The sequence below is a fragment of the Scaptodrosophila lebanonensis genome, unplaced genomic scaffold (assembly GCF_003285725.1).
Source record: "Scaptodrosophila lebanonensis strain 11010-0011.00,11010-0021.00 unplaced genomic scaffold, SlebRS2 tig00000001-arrow-pilon, whole genome shotgun sequence".
Lineage (NCBI taxonomy): Eukaryota > Metazoa > Arthropoda > Insecta > Diptera > Drosophilidae > Scaptodrosophila > Scaptodrosophila lebanonensis.
Genome location: NW_022060529.1, coordinates 6253975 through 6276334, shown reverse-complemented (window position 1 = coordinate 6276334; position 22360 = coordinate 6253975). Strand labels below are relative to the sequence as shown.

The window sequence follows — 22360 nt, the reverse complement described above, 5'->3', positions numbered from 1 at the left end:
GGTGAAGATATTGTTTTTCTTGTTGCAATAACAGCTACTTCAACTACAGCCGACGTTGCCCAAAGTTGTAACTTTGCTTAGTGGCTTTTGTGCTGTTTGTTTGCGGATTTTTTGCAAGTTATAAAAACTACTGAGTCTTGAACTGTAAGCGAAGAACGCAATGCCATAGGCAAAAAAGTCCATGCCAACGCCCACACAATGTGCATGTCTGTCCACACATTTGAGTACTTGTCTGTCTGACATTCTGTCATTCGGATGGTTTTGTACGCCCATCCTTTATCATGCTGTTGTTATTGTCACGGACATCGCTTGTAGCTGACAGTGTTTGTCCTTCGTTTTTTATTTTAGTTCTGAACCGGAAACGTTAAGCACGGAAATCGTGCGCAGCAGTCGACATGTGTATAACACATGACGCGCCCACAGCTTTTTTAAAATTTAAAGTCGGGATAAGTTCGAATCTTTACGAACACATTCAGAATAACCTCAGGCCCAGCGTTCTTAATATAAACATAGCCTCGAATGCAGTAAATTATAAAAAGATTCGACGAAGAAAATGCACAGGCATTTCTTCTTCTTTAGATTACGATATTATCCTATTCTTCTTGACAACTATATCTTGGATTACTGTTAAATGATTGCAATTATGTACGCTTGGCGGTCTGGACTTGTTTGCAATTTGGCAAACAGGTCTATTACACTCCTTATAGCGTGATCTGTTGCACTTGGATTAAGGATATTAATTTGGAACGACGCCTTGGATACACAAGGTGTCGTCACAAAGGAGCAGGATGTAGATGTATTTGTAATGATAGTTAAGTGTTCTTAGAAAATGGAGTTTTAGTTAAGTTTTGGCAGCCAACGAGAAGGGGCACTTGTATTGCGCCACGGAAGGCATCTAATAAATACAGAGTTGGACTAATCCGCTGTTGGAACAACATGACGGACTTTTTCCCCTGGGGTGTCCAATAGAAATTACAGCACACTCTGGCCGGCGAGCATATCCGCGGCAGAACATCGTTGCAAATTTAATGAGTTAATTCACACTTTCTTTTACTTGTTTGTAAAAAGTTTTTTTCTTTTTTCCCGGGTTGATCATTCATTTGATAAGAGAACAATAATCTAGGGTAACAAGGGCTAATTGGATACATCTCGATATTGAAACAATTTCCTTTCGAAATTAAAGTCTTATCAAATGACGTTATATCGGACACGTTATGATGGAAACGCCATTCTCCGAAAAACCCCTAGACCAATTATTAAAAAAAGTTCATATAATGAAATTGTCAGTAATAATATTTGTATATTAAATTTTAGGGAAAAAAAATTTAAAGCAATGTTATAATTTCTCAATATAATTTAAATTTGAACTTAAAAAAAGAAACCTATTTAAAAAAATATATTAATATTTATATATATATACGCGTATATAAGTAATATACTTAATAAATTCTGTTTTGCTGCCTCAGGACTGCCACAAGTCCTTCGCCACTTAATTTGACAGCCACACGAAAGTGTCGGCCACTGCATAGGCAAAAGCAACAACAGTAATGGCTTGGGTTTTCTATAGCGTGATAAGCTCAAAGCTTGTAAGGAAGTCAACCTGTGGTTGGCGGAAATGACTTTGGCGCTGAAGTGCTCAAGATTTCAATTAAGTTTGAACTATATGTAATTGCGTTTGATTGTATTAAAATGTATGATCACGCATGTTTAAGTGTGTACATTTCAAAAGTTGTTCGTAGAGCGTTAATAGCCATGTATTATCGTCTTTGGTATATATATATAGTAATAGGTGGGCGTCTTCGTTATTCGATGCACACGTGGGTGAAATTCTAACTGCAAAATGTTGTAGACTCTCATTTGTAATACGCGGCGTATGCGTCATATTCATAATGCATGTTCACTTATTGTGCGCTTTCTTGTGTTTAAGCGTCATTATATATAATTAATATAATGAATACAATAGCTACTATACAAGTATGTATGTCTCTCGTTGGTTGACGGTTTCATACAGATACGTACTTACATACATCGCCTTTGTCTAGACTGTAGCCTGCTCCAAGTGTCAATTGTCACATCACATATTACGAGTATCATTGCCGTATGTTAACTCGATATTACAAATACCGTTATGTGTTTCAGCTTTTTAGTACTCAATTTTTTTTTGCATTCTCTGAAAAAAGTATATGTATTGTATTTATTCTACTTTTGGTACAACCGAAGGGGAACTTTTATCAAATCGCTCGCGCAATCTGTGAATCTGTCAGTGTATGCGTTATTATTATTTGTGTGCTGCATGCTTCTGTCGTCAGCAAATATTGTGGCATGTCAAACGTTTTCGCTTGACGCACAACGTTTTTCACTTGTATTCCTTTGAAATAATATGAGAAATGGCCAAGTGCTGCGAGTGACGTTTTGTTCATTGCCATAATGGCATACATAAACGTCATACGTTTATGTTTCTGCACTTAATCATGTTTTTCCGCAAATGTGTGCAACCATTTTGTAATCACTGCACTTGTGCCTTTACAATTATGAATCATTGTTCAATTGATCAATAATAATTTGGTTAACAAGCTCATATTCGAGGTGAATACCTATTACCAAGCTGTTTGAAAATATTTTGTTGGGAATTAATGTATTCTTGTAAATTTGCTTTACTTTAAAGCGGAGCTTACATGTCTAGGCTAATTCAGAGAGCATTTTTTAAATTACATCTGCCAATTGAATTCTTATACCAATGTACACAATACCATGTATAATTTAACATAAATGTGTCCATGTCAGTAATTCAATTAAGTGCACGTCATGTGTAAAGTTCAACATTAATATATTATGAAATTATGCACATTCGCATTGCGAGGAACAAAACACATAATAGCCAGCATTAATTAGGCAATCGTTCATCAATAAAAAGCATAATTAAAATTGCAGTGAAAAGTGCGAAATCACGTCTAATTGAATGTTGAATGTTATCAAATGTAAATTTATGGTATTTATTTAAAGCATTGTTCTCTCTCTTTTTCAGTTACTATAAATTGTGCCAATCAAACGAATGTTCTTGTAATTTTTATAATGGTAAGTAAATCCTATATAATTTAGGTATAGTGTTATGGAAAAATTTGGCTTATTATTTCGTAGCAGAAAACGGCTTTGGAGTTATGTATGTTAATTTTATTTTAGGCTTTGACTAAAAACTTATCTATTTTTGTTACTTGACTAAACAAACTTCGCATAATCAAGGTCTAAATATGGCATGTCATCAATTGTTGATGTCTTAAACTGCTAATGAGCAGTGTTCAAAATAAATGAATTTGCATTTTTTATAGTTGCACATGCGAGTAAGGCTCGGAAAAAATCACAAGCAGTACTTAAGTCACTTTTTCAATAATAGGTGTATAATGACAATGATGCTTTTTTAAGTGATCAATGGAAATTTTGTAAGAATTGCAAAACATGTGATGATATTTTTGATATATACTTATACATACGTACAAATACTGTATATGGAAAGTCCGCTAACAATTGCCCATATTTGAGTTATTTGTCTGAATTTCTGAGTTCCCTCACATCAACCATTAATCTTCATTCTATAACAATGTCAACATTAGTACTCGGCTTGTCCTGAAGTCCTTGTGTTCATCTTCTTCTGCGTTCTTAGTTCTTACATGGCGTTTAATGAAAAGTTAAAGACAATTCCTCGTGCACACACTGCGCCAAAAGCGATTATTTGACCCTCCATAAATGTGTTTGTTAGATGGGAATTGTGGGTGTGGAAAAATGCCAGTGAAGAACAAGAACAAGGCAAGCACTCAGGCAGCAAATGTGTCGTCTTGGTAGCGAGGTTACTGTTAGCCTGGCTGTTGACATTGAAGAGTGTAAGAAAGATGTCGGATGTGGGGTGTGGGCGTAAAAGCGGTTAAGCCAAACTTGAGCAATTTATCTTCGGCATTTTTTCCACGCATCGCTAACTTGTGACCTGTTCTTGTGTTTTTGGCTTGACTCTCTCATGTTCATGGCAACAATTCGAATTACGAATTCTTCTATTGCATACTTTTGTGCGCCTTACCCTTCAAGCATGTCCAATATTAATAAACTCACATACCGTCATTAACAGCCATTAATGCCAGTGGAGTTTTTGTGCAGTGGCCGTCCATCAACTAATTGGCCAAAACTCAAGAAAGTTGAACAACTTTTTCTTATTACTGACTGCCACAACAGAGTAATCAAAATATCTAACGCTCTATCCAGCACCCTTTGTTATTTTAGTCTTGTCGAATATGTATTCAAGAGGTAGGCTCCCAATATAACATTTGATGATTCCAGTTAAAATTGGAAATTGCATTCCTCTTTGGCATACATAGGCATACGTTTTTGGGACATTCCGTACGTTATTATTTGTTTCGAGCGCTCCGACGACCTGTGCAACAGCATGTGGTGGCTTTTGAAAGTCTATGCTTTCAATTTGACTGCCGCATGAGTGTAGCCTAAGCAACAGACACACTCAAATGCGCATATATGTATATACTGTGGAAAATTTACGCCGCCTCACTTTCCATTTATGCTGTATAGCTTTGTGCTGAACTTGGGAAACAATTAGTGGCTAACTAATTGGCGCAAAATTTGATTTCCTTTGTTGCAACATTTAAGCTGATTAGCGATAAAATTCAACAAAAACTCTTTGATGTATATTAAAACAACATCACAATGTTCAAGCAGGAAACCACAGCAGGCGTTAGACAACATATAGTACTTTATCAGAGACACTCACTCAGTGAAGTTGTTTATAGGCAACTATTTTTTTAAATGTCTTCTCAGAGGGCCAATTAATTAGTAAACGTTAGGCGTAATAGCGGTTGTGGTCGATTTGGTCATTTGAATTGTGCACCATAGTTTTCTCAATACAAATTAAGTCAGAACTAACATATTCAATGTTCTATCGTGTCAAATATTTCGCCTATGTCAAAGTCATTCATTATCAGTTGAATCTGAAAATAGTTGCATATCTTTAATATGAATTCCGGGGAAATTCTCAACGACTTATAAAACTTATAAAAATTCACAGAAGAAGCGGAATCTGAACAAATTAAATTCCAATAAAGCGAACGCCCGAGGATCGCGACTATCGCAGTCGCCGATTGTAACGGTGATGGCATTTATGAATTATGGCCATGCTGACAATTTGCATGTGCCGCACTAATCAAATAAACGCAGGCTAGTTTTGGAAAAAAAAATATAAAGCAATAAATCCAGCACTACGAAAAAATGCAAATCGTTAAAAAATGCAAATAGAGCAGTTTTTATGTATATGGATGGTGTGCTATTGAATTTCATCTGTTTAATGGAAACATCGGTGGGGTAGGTGGTTATCTTTTCAGTTGCGACTATTAGACATTATTGAGTTGACTACAGATATGGAATGCAATTGAAGTTTGATGGTTCTTAAAACTGATACATTTAATAAATGGGTTGCAAAATAAAATTAATCGTTCATATAATAGGAACTCTTTTGTGTATATAACCACTATAAAATTTCATTTTCCTTTTTGTAGGCGATGCTGACTTTGCTGTCGCTGTTGCCTTTCACGGCTAGGCTTCGCATGCCCCTCGTCACTGCTCGCATTTCACTGACAGTTGCTAGCGTGAATTTAGTGAGGAAGGCCCAAGATGAGACCACCAACTCAGCCGACGGCTTTGCAGCAAAATGAAGGCTATCATCAGGTGCACGTACATTCTACGCCGGCGCCACATCAGTCCCAACTACACAGTCCTGTCAGCATAGAGCAGCCAAAACAGCTCCAAGAGTTTGACCAGGAGAAACAGCAAACCACGCACAAAGCTAAGCTACAGCCTTTAGAGCTGTTGGTCGAACATAAGCTCAGCTACAGATCAGTAGCCGCAGCTGCAGCCGCAGCCGTCACATATCAGCCGAGGCCGGCTGCTCTGAACGATTCCAAACAACAATTGTTCGATCTCACACATTCCTCCCAGCTAGAGGCAGGAAGTCAAGCGCCGACGATCCTGCACCTGCCGTTAGCACAGCCAGAGAAACGGATCTCCACCAGTCAAATCTCACGCTCCCCGTCCAGTGAGGTCTGCCGGAGCGCACAACGCGCCAGCATTTTTGATGATGCAGCCGAAAATTTCGTCATAAATTTTCCCGCCGACTCAACAACACAGCAGATTCTACCACTTTCCGAAACTGTGCCGCTTCTAACGCACATCGAAGCGACGGTGGTGGACAAGCAGCGCTCCATCCGCTTGAATAAGAACAGCGCCTCTTTGATATTTACCAAAAAGGAGCTGGGAAACGCCCAAAATCATAAGCGGGTAACCGCTTCAGTTTCACGGCGACAGCACCACAGTCTCTACGGACTCGGCGAATGCACGAGAAAACAAACGAAGCATCTACCACCCACACGAATACACCAGCAGCGACAACAACAGCACCAGCGTCGTAGTCTGCAACTCAACTACAACAACAATCTGGTGACCTCTGCCTCATGCGCTGCATCTGTTGCCGGCACACCCGGTTCGGCTGGCGATAGTAGCCACAGTGCCGCCGACAGCGGAAAGATCGTGCTCCATAAGCATCATCCAGGCACCGGTTCAGCATTGACGGTCAACTCGGCCAGCGCGACCGGCACTTCGGCGCGTAAACAACATTCCTACTCCTGGTACGCGCCAGTCTACAGCGCGCTCGAGGAGGAGCTGGAACAAGAATCAAGGGTAAGTTAATCAATCAAATAATATTTAGAAATATTAGACGTTTCACATAAATAGAATTGTCACTTTCTTTGCGTGTAATTTAAGCCGTAAAACGCTTATCTATTAGGTTATCACTTATATGTAATGAATATTTCGTTAGCTTAAGCAGAAAACTACATTTTTATAACGTACGTTTCCAATGATTCAATTGGGATACATCTTATCCGATCGCTGTAAAACTTTTAAGCGAATTTAAAACAACCCAGCTTAGCTTGAGAGGTGTGCGACTTGCAGAACACATCCAGATATTACAATCAATATTTAAATTGAATCTTTAATGTTGTTTAAGTTCTTGAAAGTTCTTAGAAATAAGGTATTCAATCCAATATACAGCTTTAGTAAGCCACTATATTCAACCAAAATAGTATCAAGTGCCTGTAAATTAAAGAAAAGTTAATATTAAAATTCTTTCCATCCGCATACACTACCTATATACATACAAGTATGTGTGTTGATAACTAATTATTTCTGTCTATTTCAGGATTCCTCGCCACTCCACAAGCTGGCCAATACAAAACACATCAGTCGCCCGCAGCAGCCTCGCGTACACAGTGCCACGCATGCAGTGCCGCCCCCGCACGATGTCAGCGAGACGGTTGCGCTCTTAGAGACGCGCAGCAGGATCAACATAGCTGACGCAAACACAGTGCCCCTGCAACGCGACGCTGGCGACGCTGTCGAGCGCAAGGCGGGCGTGTCCCACTCCCTGTCGCTGCACGAGAACAGTCTGGGAGGTGGCATTGGCGGGGATGTCGAAGGCTCACTGGGATTGGCGGGTGGACAGCTACCGCGTCGCCGACGCCTCGAAAACTTCCTCAAGTCGCTGGTCGGCCTCAAGGGCAGCGTGGGTCGTGATGTCGGCGGAAACCCTTCGCTCAACAACAGCCACACCACACCGCCGAGCAATCAGCGTCCCTCCTCGCCCGAGATTCGTATTACCCGTACGCCCTCGGAGCAAGATGTGGTTGTACGCGACCCCGCCGGCCGCCAGAGTTTCAGCACTGGTAGCCAGCTAGCACATACTTATCGAAACGGGTCCACCTCTTCGCTCAATGTAGTGCAACAAAAGCTGTGGCACATGGTGCGGCGCGAGGGTAGTGCCAGTAGCCTTCATCAGGAGAAATCACAATCGATCGTGCAATATACAGGACTGCGAAAGTGTGAAACAGTTTTGGCCCTCACTAGACGTGCGCACTCACTGTGCGCGCCCAGCGATGCCTCGATGGCGGCCAACTCTACGGGCAGCGGCATCTTTAGTGCAGGAGGAGTGGAGCAAATTCGTCCCCTCAATAGGCTGCGCAACAGTGTCAATAGCATTAATGCAGCCACCTGCTCTCGCTGCTCCAGTATACTCTCCCTGGCAGCGTCCGGATCCCGATACTCGCTGGCCAACGGGTTCGTGAGCAGCTGTGCAGCGGCACCTCCCCAAAACACGGCTCACTCGTTTGAAAGGCGACCCAGTGTCAGCTTTAACACAAGTGTGGAGGTCGTGGATCAGGAGCCGGAACCGCATATCAATGTCAATGCTAAGATTCGTCTTAGCGTTAGTAGCAACAGTCCGCCTTCCAATGTGACTACAGCTACGCTGCACTCGAATAGCAATGATAGCAGCAGCAACAACAACAACAACAGCAACGAAGAAGAGTCGTCGGACGTGGTGCAGGCGCCCACTCCCACCAACACCGCTGAGCTTGGCGCCTTTGGCACAACACATGCCTACCCGCTGACCGTCAGCTCGCTACTCTCCATGGCCACAGCAAATCACGCTGCGCAAGCATGCTGCGTGCGCGATGGAATCACGTTAAAGAGGCGCGAGATGCTCGCCTCCGCAGATGTCACACCTTCAGTCGGCACGCCACAGGCACCTTTTCAGTCATTTACCTGTAAGCTTTGCCTGGTAGATGTGGATAACGTGGGCGAAGCGACAATGTTGGTACAATGCGGCTGCCAGTTCGGTACTGATGTGAGTAGATATGCTGATATCTTTAATCTTACACTTACATAAATAATGGATATAAGAACTGTAACTTTCGTGTAAGATACAGAGGCCATTCGCCCATTGTTTTGCATTCATATTTCCTATCTTTTGATCATGTTCATAAATGAACTCAGCACTGAGTATTCGGATTCTTCGTCTAAAAACAACTCCATGACTAGTAAATGGTAAATCCAACTGTTGTTGTGTGTGTGCTTTGTTAGTATTTGAAAGTAAATAAATCAATCAATTTCAATCATTTCTATCTTCCCATCACAGACAGAATTGTAGTTATAACACAAAATATCGATTGCTTAACTTACATTATGCTGCTACAGAAAGACTCACATGCATTTTAATAAAGCGGATGTAGATAAAATGTACAAAAGTATAGAGTGCCAGGCAGAAGGAGGCGTGGCACAATGTACACCTAGCACTCGCTTTTTATACCCTGTACCCGTAGGGTAAAAAGGGTATATTAGGTTTGTGCAAAGTATGTAACATGCAGAAGGAAACATCTCCGACCCCATAAAGTTAATATTCTGAATCAGCATGACGAGAGAAATCGATCTAGACATGTCCGTCCGTCTTTGCACACATACTTTATATATAATTATCTACTGTTGCTTATTTTATTCAATTCGGTCAATTCTAAGAAAAGTTATTAGCGAAACAAATTCTCGCCAGTACAACCCCCCCCCCCCCCCCCCCCACCCCTGGGGGTACAGGGTATTTCACTGTCGGGCTTGCTCGACTGTAGCGTTCACATAAGAGCAGAGTTTCAAATAATATTGCGCATACGCCTCGTTGTTGCATATTGATGCCCTGCTCATATATAAACATGTTTATATGTTTATTTAATATCCTAGTATTTCAACGAAGAAATACCTGAATGTGAATCCTGTGCCAACTGTCACAGTTGAAACAAAATTCCTGCGTCTATCAAAGTGATTTTGAGTGGGTCGTACTTTTGTGGAATATGTTGAAATAGAAGGAAAATGTCCACAAATTCTGTGTGGCGAAAATTGCATTCACAAACACTTCCACATACTTCGACATAGACACGCAGACGTGTGCACAAAAGAACATGTGCCACAAATGGCGGCACCAGAATGCGTTCGCTTGTGTGCGTGTATTTGTTCCTTCTTTTAAATAAGTAGGTGTCTTTCAGGTGCTCGAGAGTTTAAGTTAGTAGCAATGTAAGCGAAGAACTTATTGAAATTTATGTGGCACGTCAGGGACTTTTTTCTTAACAACATGGTCGCTTTCAAAAGCGCTCGTGCAGTTTAACTACGTGCCGTGGGTAAAATGTGCAAAATGTCTCCTTTGTCTTTAGGCATTTAAACTTTTGACATCTTAGCTTGCCAGCAAAGTCGAACAAAGTCGACATTCACACTTACACCCTTAAAAGCACGTGCGCTATTTATACTACATACTCGCTCTTAAAGTATATATGTTTGGCTAACATACTGATGCACTTGTGCCCATTTTTCTTATATCATTGTTGTTCTCGTTAGCTACGTTATTTATTTCGCATCTAATTCATTTTGGTTCTTTAAGCTTTGCCCCAATTTGCTGCTTACATACAGAGAAAAACAACTCAACAGTGCCGTATAAGCAAATGTTGAAATATATTTTTGAGTGTTTGTTTGTATTAGTCTGATTTTCTAAGATTTCAGGATTTTTCAGAGCAAAATACTTCAATCATAAGACTTCAAAGTCCATTGATATATTTTTCATGAGCTTCAGCTGGTTCCTAAATATCATCGTAACATCTGTTTTAAGACTAATCCTACATCATGGCGTACAAGTATATCAACTGAAAGTAACAAAGTGTATTTGTTTTCACCTAATTTCAATTTCACACTTGATACGAAAAAAACTTGATTATTAGCACCTTTCTACATGCAAAGATTTGCATACACAATGAGGATAAGGCGTGCAGACAATCAAGCAAGGCAACAAACAACAACAGTGGCAGAGGCAAACAAATAAAATTCGCATAAAACGTCAAACGGAATTGCCAATTTTCCACGCGTTAAGTTCACGTAGGCGTTGTTGGTGTTGGTGGCTGTTTCAAAAGAATAAAAAAAATCCCCACAGTCAAAATCACGTTTCAATTGAATTACTCCGTTACTTTGTGCTTTTAACGGTTGTTGTTGCCGCTGCCAGTCCCGAAATGAAAAGTCAGTGAGCTTTGCCAATTTTTGTGGCTATTGGTCCGATGCGCAAACGTCTTCCAGCGGAAATGACGCGAAAACAGAAAATGGCTGAAACCCGGAAATAGCTTTTAAGCGGAGTCCTGCCCTTCGCTACCCGGAGCTGTTGTTTCCAAAGTCCGCGAAGTCGAAGAACGATAGAGACCACTTCTATCTGTCGCTTCCGACTTCTTTATCCTGTCTGCTTTGAATTCATTATGCATATTCGCCATTTTGGCGCGTCTATTTGTGCTCGCGTTAAATTGCCAGGCACCCGCAACAACTACTTGCCGTTGTAAATATTTGCATTTTATATGGATATGCAGATCACGTGCTTAGTGCCCACGCCACATTTCCTATGCTGCTTGAGGACTTCATACTAAGTAAACTTTATTTGTTTTGGCTGCGGCAGCGACGGCATTTTAAAATGTTTGCTACAATTACGACACCCTTAGACGCAGTCCCAATCCCCTTATCGCCCATTGTGAAAATGGCTTCATTTAAGGCAGTGGCCGTCGTCGCAAGATGCTCCCTTAACTTGGTCAAGCAATATCTTTTCTAGCGTTTAAGGGGTGCAGAAACCTTAAAGTAATTTGAAAGCAAACAAAGGCAAAGCACTTAAGCGAAATGTAGAACACGTCGTCGGAATAAGTTATGGCTAGTATGTTTGTAATATTTTAAGGACTATAAAGCTACCCTATGTTCTTCATAAATTAGTAACTAGTATTAGCTATGATTTTTTCGAGAAGTTTATGAGATTTTTAGACTATTATGTATTAAGTTTTAAATCAAATAAACTGGCAATAGTCGTAATGAATTCCATTATTTCGTTTTCCAAGTCCACATATCTTTGACTCTGTTTTTGTTTTAAAATATGTTCGAAAAGTAGCTCCAATTTAAGAATTGATTCCTTTCCCACGACCACAAAACAAGTTGCAAACAGGCAAAACTTTGCTTACGAATTTTGGCAATGCAAATAAAGAAACAGGAGATAGAGATGCTGAAAACTTTGTAGGTTCAACTTCTGCTTGGTATTTATAGCCTCACAGCGCAAAAACTTTCCGAGTAGCGAAATGCAAAAGTTGTGACTATAACAAAATACGAGGCGTTATCAGTGGGGTGTTAGGGGGCGGAGGTTTTTGTGCTGCAAATACTTGTGTAGCTATGTATGTACAAGTACATACATACTTATATACTGATTTAGCATACTTTTCATTTTTTTAAACTGCTCAGAGATGTGTAACTTTTAGTTGACCAGATGGTTTGCTTTTTCTTAATTTGTTTTAAAATGAAAAATTCGGCCGACAAACAGTTCAATATTAAGTCTTAAAAATAATAATGCAAAATATAAAAATTGTGACTGAAATTCTGGGAATATAAATATTATGGGATGCAGATAAAATGCACTTATAGTACATACAGTTTATACTTTGCAACATAATAACACACGAGTTGCTAAAAATTGGAGAAGCATTGTATTAGTTGTGCATTTTTGTTTATGGTATTAAAAGTGACATATGATTGCAACTACTTTTAGAAGTGAGTTACACAGTGCAACGTGACCTATAATGGTCCGCGGCATACTTGTATGACAAGAAACAACTCGTCAACTGCAAGCACTTGATGTCACGTTATGACATTTGACATGGGTGCAGTCGTAAGTGCAACCTCTACTAGCGATTCTCACACGCTCTAGCACGCACACACTTACTAACAAATGCACAAATATCCAGACGTGCTCTAAGATATGTTTCTTTTCATTTTGAGGCCCTGGTGCTCGTTCTGACCAAATGTTGTTAATTGAACATAATCGAAAGCGCTTCAAATTTTCATTTTTTCCCAAAAGTATTAGGGTCTCCAATCAATTTAATCAATAAAAGTTAATAAAAACACTAAGCATCTCTGACTTGGGCCACTATGGATTTATAGGATGCTTGCAATTTTAAAGTGCGGGGACGAAACCTCCCAGTTTGCATGTATCGTACGTATCTACAAGTATTTGAATTTTGATACATTGTCTAGACCGGATTTTGCACAAAGGCGGAAATGAATTCGCAAGCCCTGATTCGCAAACCGTTTATTGATATAATCGCCCGTCTCTATGAGCGGCCGTTAATGTACTGGCGAAATCAGCAACACAGGATGTAATTCGGCCGCCGCCAATGTACAATTAAAATTTTACATTTAAAAGGCTTCACAGCTCCCCCGTATTAAAAAATACTGCAAACAAAGTTAATATTGAACTTGAGTTCAACCTACCCTACCTATCCCGGACTAGACGGCAACACGACCACTACCATGTTTGGACACTTTGGATGTGGAAACTTTTCTGAAATCCAGACATTAATCCAGACAGACTGCTGGACAGCCATGAAAGACGGTAGCAACGACAATAAATACGGTAGATTTAACCAGTTGTCCTAAACTAAATCTTTTAATATTCATTTTCAATAATTTGTAGCGGTAGGTTTGTTGCTAGGCAGCTGGGTCAAGTATTCCAGCAACGGCAATGCCTTCGTGCTTCTGCTTTTCCGGTATCTTATGCAAGCACTTTCAAATAAATTCTCTACCTTAAAAGATAAACATGATTACAGGACAGAAATGAGCCCTTAAATTGTGTTTTTAAACAGCAACACAACTAAAGCATCTTAGTGAAATATTTACTTAAGAATACTAAATTCATCCTCCGCACCGACGCAACTTAGGTGCATGCCATACACATGGCTACGGCATTATACACATTTCTTAAGCGGTTTTCTACCTTCTTTGCTATTCTCTGCCACAAAGCAAGGCATTCACAGCACACATTTCCAATCGATTGAAATTCAATAAGGGCTGCTTTTATCAACGGAACCGGAAGCGAAGTTGGACATGCAATTTCAATTCAATTTTATACAGATACCAAACGCACTTGCACGTTTAGCGAGCCCATTTTCTTGGGATGGGGCTAGGGTCGTAGCTTTACTGATTAAGGAGGGATAGCGCAAACATTTAAAGCCGTTAAGGCGAAATTCAAGCCCATGCCGTTGTCAATAATAATTTGTATGAAACCAACTACGAGGGTGGTATTTAACAGAAAACTGAGCTTTGGATCTAGTTAGTGTTTTATTTTAATACACACTATACTTCAAAAGTGGCACGTAGATGTGTTGATTTTTTAAAGCAACATAAATTGCCGTCGTTCCAAAATTCTTCGTCGAATCTTTTAAATCGTGCATGCAACAACTAAGCGGATTGTGTATCTAAAACCATTGATGCGAGTTACATTCTCCCCTTTTGCCAACAGTAAGCATTGTTGATTATTTTGCACTCAATGCTGAAGCAGTCGTGCATTATTCCATGCGCTTTTTGGACTGACTTAACGATGCAACAAAGGCATATCCCCAGACCCGTACTGCTCCTGCGTCCGCCATTATCTCTGGTTCTTGCCCCACACTTCTGTAGTTGCGTTCATGTAACAAGCGGTTTATTTAAGCTGCCTCAATTACATTGCTGCTGGCATACATACCTGAGCAAGGTGTACGGTTTTAGCTGACCGATTTGAAAATTATCGCATTAATTAAGCCGGATCTAGAAATTTCGTTTGTTTGCGACAGCCGCAGCTCATTCGCTCTTTCGTTAGATCGTGTAGTGCAGGAAACATTAATGTAAGTATCGCTATAAATTGTTATTTATAGCGCGTTGGCAAGCCCTGACCGCTAACAGGATTCTCGATTTGTTTGACGTCGAATACGGCGACAGCTTTGCGTCCATCTTTAATGATAGTCGCTGAAAGAGAGCAGAAATAAGTTGAACAACAGCCGCATATTAATTAACGTGTCTGCGCTAATGAGCTGGATTAAAGTAAGGGGGGTGTTAGGGACAGGACATGTATATGAGCGCGCAGCAAACTGAGTGGCTGGACTGTCTGGATGTCCTGCACATCGTTTGGTTGTGCGCACTCTTGCATGTAATTGGCTTTAAGTGAAAATCGCGCACGGATTTTTGGCTATCGCTACACGAGTCATTCACTCTGATTTTTATCTACCACAGGCATTTTCTCGTTATATTGCAGCTATTGAACATGTTCTGGTATATCATATATACAATTATGTCATTCCCAGAGATCTGAAAATATGAAAAGTATCTCATTTTAATGACTGGTATTTGAACAAATGGTTTTTCGACTATTTAATATTTATCTTCACAGTCAATCTGATTATGTGAATTACTTCATTACCACAAGAAATAAATAAATACAAAGCAAATGTACAAAATAATAATAAGAAATTATAGCAATAATGTGAATGTAAAACGTACTTTTAGTTTTTCAGCCTGTGGTTGTTTTCATCAATTGATTCGAAGTTCAGCAAGCCACCCAAATCTACTCGTACATTATTAATTATCCGCTTGAATTGAATTGACTTTGGCCCGCCCACGTCTAAAAAAATACATTCAAGCTAAATGCTATTAGGCTTTTAAGAGATGGGAGAGCATGACTGGTTGATTTCTCAGCTTAAACTTGCGGATAGGATTTATATTTCGTGTGTAAGTAATTTGAATTGGAAAACTTTTTAGACGTGGACACTCTTGAGTAAAACATGCTTCAAACTGGTACATTTAATGTACGGGAATCTCGGGGCACGCTCTTCTTCTTCTTTTTTGTTCTGCTATGCATATAATTCAGTGTCTGAAGTTTCTTTGAGTACAAAGGACTCGCATAGCTGTGTAAAAATTGCTGTGTCTTCATATCGTACCTATGAGGATGTAAATATTGTAAAAATATTGCGAAAACGAAAACCCAATAGCAAAACGAACAAAAATTGGCTTGACACGCACACGTATAATGAACGATAAATATTATAATAAAAAGTCCACCATATTCCAGAGGCGGAGAAACCAGCCATTTCCCTGCTGCTAAATTGTGGCAGACGCTGCATATTAATTTTGCCAGGTTAGCTGGCAGTCGGATTATACGAAATGCACAGCGGCTGCATTTGATTAAAAAAAGCGAATTTGTCTCTGCTGGTGCACATAAATATGTATACATATGTATGTGTACGAGATGGTGACAACTTTAAATTTTTAATGCATCATCGTCCGTGCAACACTGACTCTTTATTTACATGATAGGAAACCAATTGTTGTTCATAAAATCGTCCGACATAATGCGATCTTATTACACTAACCAAGAATACCATATAGATGTTTTGATGTGAATTTATTTACATTACTATATAGTAAGAACATTTGAAAAGCTAAACCATTTATTCAAAAGCTGATTGCAATTTTTTCATGCGGAATTGTTTGGCAGACCATCATCCGAAAGCTAAAGCCGGACAAACATTTATTGGGAATACATTTGCACAATTAGCAATAAAGAAAAAACACAAGGCTCTCCGCCATTTTTTCGACCAAGCTGAGCGTACAATCATGCGGTTCTGTACTGTGGGGGTATTGAAATTGATTAGTCTATCAAATAGTAAATATAAATAATATACTTAGCTAAGCTTAAAAAAAATGCCAAATAAAATTGCATCTCTTAATAATCGCCACATATTCTTGTACATGTTATTTGTGGATAATTAAATATCTTAACTATTTAATTTACTTTACAATTCGGGTGAACGTTATTGTTTTGGAGCTTGTGTGTGCTACATCTATAATAGTTGAACAGCCGATGGTTCCTTCAAAAAAAACAAACTATGTGCGTTAGGCGTGGCAGTCTAAGAGGCCGCAATTTAAAAATCTTGTTGCAAAAAAGTTTTCCCAAAGGTCAAAGAAGGCAATTCATTTGGGTTATTTATGTACTCGTATATGTACATATGTATATCAGTACTGAAAAGTATGCTACAGCTTTCCACCAGTACCAAACACACACACACACACATACACACAGATGAGCACACAGAAAGATAAGTTTTTTAATTCATAAATGTGCGTTCTTGTGGCCTTCTGCTGCCATTCAAAAATGAAACGTTTGTAGGTTATGTTTTCAATTTAATTACTTTAAAGCAAAGTCCACAAGCAGAGAAAAACAAAACGACATGGGCCTGACCGCACAAGCTTTTTAAGTCTTTATTTATACAAGTTCCGCATTGGGAAAAACTTTTACTAGTGGGATCTGAAAATGAAATCATTTTGGCAGCCGCAATTTTGTGGCTGCCATATTGTGGAATGTGGTTGGAGGGCTTTTGAGGGCTGTTGGTGGGAGGGAGAGATGAACTTGGCAACCCGTGTGTCAATTTTAAGCCGCTTCTATTGCTGTTACTGTTGGGTTCAGTTTAGCCCTTGTGAACCTGTGGTAACGTCCCAAGCGAACAACTTTTAAATAGTTTGACAGCGCATGAGCATGGATAACCAAGTCTAAATAGGAAATTTGCAGTATGTTTAGTTTTTGAAGTAACAAATTTTAAATTGTTTGTTCGCTTTATCTCTCTTTTGCAGTGCATGCGCGCATATGTCGAGTATGAAATATTAGAAGGCGCCTACGAGATCTCGTGCCCTGACGCCAAGTGTCCAGCTCAAGGAGCCATCACACTACCCGAAATTGCGAATCTAACCACAACGAATTTGCTGAAGAAGCATCACCGGTTCCGTTTAAATAGAGGTTCGTATACAAAAATCTATTCTCGAAATATTTACCAAAATTTGTACTGTATATCCTGACAATGATTTTTTTATATCCATAATCAGAAATCGAATTAGACAAAACCCGCACATGGTGTCCACGCGCGGGCTGCGAAACGATTTGTGTGGTGGGCAGCGGTGCACACAGCGCCATTTGCCACATAGATGAGTCGCCCTCGACTTCGACCACCTCGGCTAACTACGTGCCGCATGTGGATGCTACCGGCCTCTCGGTGGCAGTGCAGTGTCCTTCCTGCAAGGATGAGTTCTGCGCCCTATGCAAGAAAGCAGTAAGTAACATAAAGAGTTAAACTACAACCAATTGACATAAACAAACCCAAATTTGTATTCACAATGAGTTTTGGATAGCAATTAATTACTCAATGCAGTGCTTAAAATATCAATTACAAGTACACATTGAAGTAATTCTTCACTAATTTTTATTCATCCTTTACAAATGGCGGAAATAAATATCATAAGAATTTGTCTTTTCTGTGAGCCAATATGTAGCCGTCTTAGTAATGAATACATTTTGAGTAAAACAATTTTAATTGGAAATAGAAAGCTTATCTAGTGTATACCCTTACTTTCAGTATCATCCGAACATTAGCTGCGAGGAGTTTGGCCGACGTTTGATTGCAGATGGGGACGACATCGGCATACCATTCGATAACGAGCTCATAAAGTGCTGTCCCATGTGCGCGGTGCCCATTGAGAAAGACGAGGGCTGTGCCCAGATGATGTGCAAGCGTTGCAAGCACGTTTTTTGCTGGTATTGTCTAGCCAGCTTGGATGTGAGTAAACGCAGCATCAGTTACAAATCAGAATATTACAAATCTCTCCTTTATTGTACTTCTTTACAGGACGACTTTTTGTTGCGTCATTACGACAAAGGACCGTGCAAAAACAAATTGGGCCATTCAAGAGCATCTGTTGTCTGGCATCGCGCTCAAGTTATTGGCATCTTTGCAGGCTTTGGAATTTTGTTGCTGGTGGCGTCGCCGCTGCTGCTACTTGCCGCTCCCTGCATCATTTGTTGCAAGTGTCGCGGGTGCAGTGGCTCTAAAATTGATGAGGCCGATGGCGACTTGGAGGAAGAGGTCACTGCCTTGCAAGGCTAATAAACCAGAATGGGGCAAGCAACGTTTTCGCAAGAAAATATATATATTTATAAAACACTCGTGCAAGAATTCAATGTATTTTCCGATATATATGTAGGTGCTTTAAACAAAAACACGAATCGTTAGTTAACCATTAATTAAAAGCCCGCTTAAATACAGACTCTTCATACAAGTAAAAACTTCTTGTTAGCTCGTGAATTGCAGCATCTAACATATATAACGCAAATAATTGTACGTATTGTAACATTTGTATAGTTTAGTTAAACTCAAACCTCTTGTTAGTAACAGTTTAAATTTATGTTAAATTAAATTGTATGTATATGTGTTAACTAAATTGTGATATTTACAGTGATTCGATTTCTAATTGAATCGAAAATTTGTTGAACCTATACAGAAAAAGCGCGCCTTTTATTATTCTTATTGTTAGATTCACTGTACGTTTATATTATTTCTTATTTGATTACTATAAGCGACCATGTATAAATTTTGTATTTAAGCCCACACACTTAGTACATAAGTTAGTTTGAATTACAAATCGTTCACAAAATATGAAAACAAAACAAATGACTATTGGAGCTAGTAAGCTCTGATTTCAATTGATTAGCATTCTACACATATGTATTTCTTATACAGAACTCGCTGCTTTTAAACAATCCCTGCATCCTTACAGAACTCTTTTTCTCAAGTATTACAAATATACATGCCACTAACAAATGCGAGCAATCTGCAAATGTATGTTTAACCTTAAAAAGTTTGTGCAACTGCTTTTTAATGCTTTTAACATGTATATTCTTTCTTACACACACATTGAGAATGAACTTTGTTCGTGTGTGTAATTGTACTCCATTTTAACAATTGTATTTAAATGTAAATTTTAAATAACACAACACATATTCACTTGTACACTTGCTGCTATAGACAGTGTTTACTCGGTATATAACGTCCAGCAATGCAAGCGTGTATAAGAAATGTGTTTGATTCGTGTAAACTAATTTATGCATAGAAGGAAACAGAATATATCGTACAATATAGATATGCGTGTATGTATATTTAAATCACATTTAAACTATATCTTTACTCTTAATGTGCAGAAAACTACCGCGAAAGCTGAAATAAACGTGTTTAAACCCAACAACGAGTGTTTAATTGCAAATAATTATATTTTACCAGGTTTGGTAAACTAAATTGTACTAAGAAAATCCAAGCATCTATTCTAAACAAGCCGAACGGGAAAGGACAATGTGGAACTGTGGGTGCAGTTTACTGACAACCTTCCATGTTATCAATTTCTCAAAAACTGTATGTTGATATTTACAATTTTATAAGCCGATAATTTATCGTCGAAGGAGCCAACACTACCGAGCACCCGCTGCAGGGCTTCGACTTCCAAATATTTATCCAATAAAGCCTAAATAAAACTAGTTGTTCTATTACCAAATTACTTATTTGCGTATGCTTTGGATGATGTGGCTCTACAGTTAAAAAATGGAGAAACTTCAAAATATAGTTACGAGCAATTTGCTTTTTTAGGCATTTGTTATTACATTATTTGCTGAAAGCTAAAAATGGTGTAAATGGAAATAAAAGCAATTTAAATTTATTTACTCGATATCTTATCGTTTTCTTTAATATTAGTGGGTAATCGATAACATGTGATTTGATCACACTAAAAGTTGTGACTACACGATGCTATTGACATTAGGGAAACCAAGTCCACTATCGATAACCCTAAGAATTACAATGGCATGCCGAGTGCACGGCTTTACCAGTTGACTTTCCTGTTGCTTGCCTTGTTTAATTAGTGTGTGGGAGGATGGACGAGCAAGCCTGTCCACGATGCAAGACCACCAAGTACCGCAATCCTTCACTGAAGTTGATGGTCAACGTCTGCGGCCACACGCTATGTGAGGCGTGCGTCGATTTGTTGTTCCTCAAAGGCTCCGGTTCGTGTCCGGAATGCAACGTCCCATTGCGTCGAAATAACTTTCGAGTTCAACTGTTCGAGGATCCAATGGTTGAGAAGGAGGTGGACATACGACGCCGTATCCTGCGGGACTATAACAAGCGCGAGGAAGACTTTGGCTCGCTGGAAGAGTACAACGACTACCTGGAGGAGATAGAGAGCATTGTTTATAATTTGTGCAACAACATTGAAATAATCGAGACAAACAAACGTATTGAGGCCTACAAGCGGGACAACAGAGAGGTAATTCAACGGAACAAGACGCGTGTCGGACGCGACGAGTACGAATTGGAGGAAATGCTGGAGCTGGAGCGAGTGCAGGAGGAGGCGCGCAAAAAGGAGTTAGAGGAGTTAGAGCTGGAGCACAAGAAGAAAAAAGCGCGAGATAAGCAGGCGCTCATCGAAGAGTTAATGCACAGCGGCAAGGACGCAGCTCAAATTGTCAGCGAATTTGCAGAAAAGGCCGAAAAACAGCGCGAAGAAGAAAAGCAGCTGCCACCACTAAAATCGATAAATGAATTCTCGACGGGCATTAAATTCGGCCAGACCACCGATACGACGTTTCTTCCAGTGCCAAAGTCTGAAGAGGGGCCGCTGTTTATTTATGAGCCACTAGAGCTTATAACGGAAGGACCAATGCCTCCGCCTCCCAGCGATATTGAAGGTATGGGCTATATATCGCACATACGAGCTGAGACGCCGCAGGAGAATGCCGGTGGTTTTACCTCCACGCTTGCCTGCCAGCGTGCATTGCAGGAAGCTTTGCAGTGTCTGTACTATACATCGACTGCAGGCATGGCAGCAGGCACTTAGGCGCCGAATCCCTAATGCGGTTGGACATACCAATGCACAAAGAGCACAGCACGCTTAAACATTTTTGTTAAACAAATGTGTCTCCTATTTTTTAGAAAGCCTTGCAATTAGGTGATTATTTCTATAAATTATGCTCCTACCTTTACGCTTAGTTGTTAAGGCCTGAATAAACATAAATCGATGTATTAATATAACAAATTAGCTTGTTCAAATCCTGGCTCCTCTTCTTCGCCCCAATCATCTTCGGAAATACAAGATGCAATTGTTGAACCTTATTTTTGGCAGTGCGTTTGTTATATTTTTGTATGCACATAAACGATGCATTTCAAATTGGAATTTATCTTACATCTCAACCGAAGAAAGAAGATTTCGAAATTCTATGATTACAGACTTTTCATTTATTAAATACTTTTAACAGTAAATATGATATAGTTGTGTATGTCTCCTCATTTTAAAATGTTCGTATCTTTACATATTACATTACATTAAAGTTATTGCAACGAGCAGCTCGTTTTGCTTTACTACTTGCACAGTAAGAGGTAAATGTGTTCGTGCCACATGCGAGCTTTTGGCCACTGATTGGTTTTACTTGCAAACCGTTTGCCAAATATGTTAATCGAATACATTTATGCATGTAAAATGATGAAACTTAAGCTTACGTGTTGGACGAGGATGAAATTTTACATAAGTCGAATTTATAATATCAAATGACTAAGGATTATACAAATCTGTAGATGTGTGTGCCTTGTGTGGTGGCATGTGGTGTGCATTGGATGTGGGTTTTATTTTAATACATTAATGTGTCTTATGCTGTAAATAAGTGTAATTTGATTACTACTGCTTGTTAGTGCCAAATTGGGAACCCTAAACATATAATTTTAAATGGTTTGCTAAGCAGTTGCAAGAGTCGACGTTG

At 39.5% G+C, this 22360-nt stretch overlaps 2 protein-coding genes across 3 annotated transcripts in view; both read left to right on the top strand.

The window, feature by feature from the left end:
* Positions 1-19800, top strand: part of LOC115628490 — a 42853-nt gene extending 23053 nt beyond the window's left edge. For both annotated transcript variants that reach the window (XM_030524633.1, XM_030524624.1), the window contains exons 2-8: positions 3026-3075; positions 5550-6726; positions 7247-8728; positions 17365-17527; positions 17614-17837; positions 18141-18341; positions 18411-19800. In XM_030524633.1, the coding sequence (XP_030380493.1) occupies positions 5665-6726; positions 7247-8728; positions 17365-17527; positions 17614-17837; positions 18141-18341; positions 18411-18668 (3390 nt within the window). In that variant the 5' untranslated portion in view covers positions 3026-3075; positions 5550-5664 and the 3' untranslated portion in view covers positions 18669-19800. The remainder of the gene's footprint in view (positions 1-3025; positions 3076-5549; positions 6727-7246; positions 8729-17364; positions 17528-17613; positions 17838-18140; positions 18342-18410) is intronic.
* Positions 19801-20413: 613 nt separating this feature from the next.
* Positions 20414-21642, top strand: LOC115622697 (CDK-activating kinase assembly factor MAT1). Its single transcript, XM_030516728.1, has one exon. The coding sequence runs from the start codon at positions 20482-20484 to the stop codon at positions 21442-21444; it is 963 nt and encodes a 320-aa protein (XP_030372588.1). The 5' UTR covers positions 20414-20481; the 3' UTR covers positions 21445-21642.
* The last annotated feature ends 718 nt before the right edge of the window (positions 21643-22360 follow it).

What these genes read in the sequence shown, in the direction of transcription:
- LOC115622697 (XM_030516728.1), top strand. Translation starts at nt 20,482, where the DNA reads ATGGACGAGCAAGCCTGTCCACGATGCAAGACCACCAAGTACCGCAAT.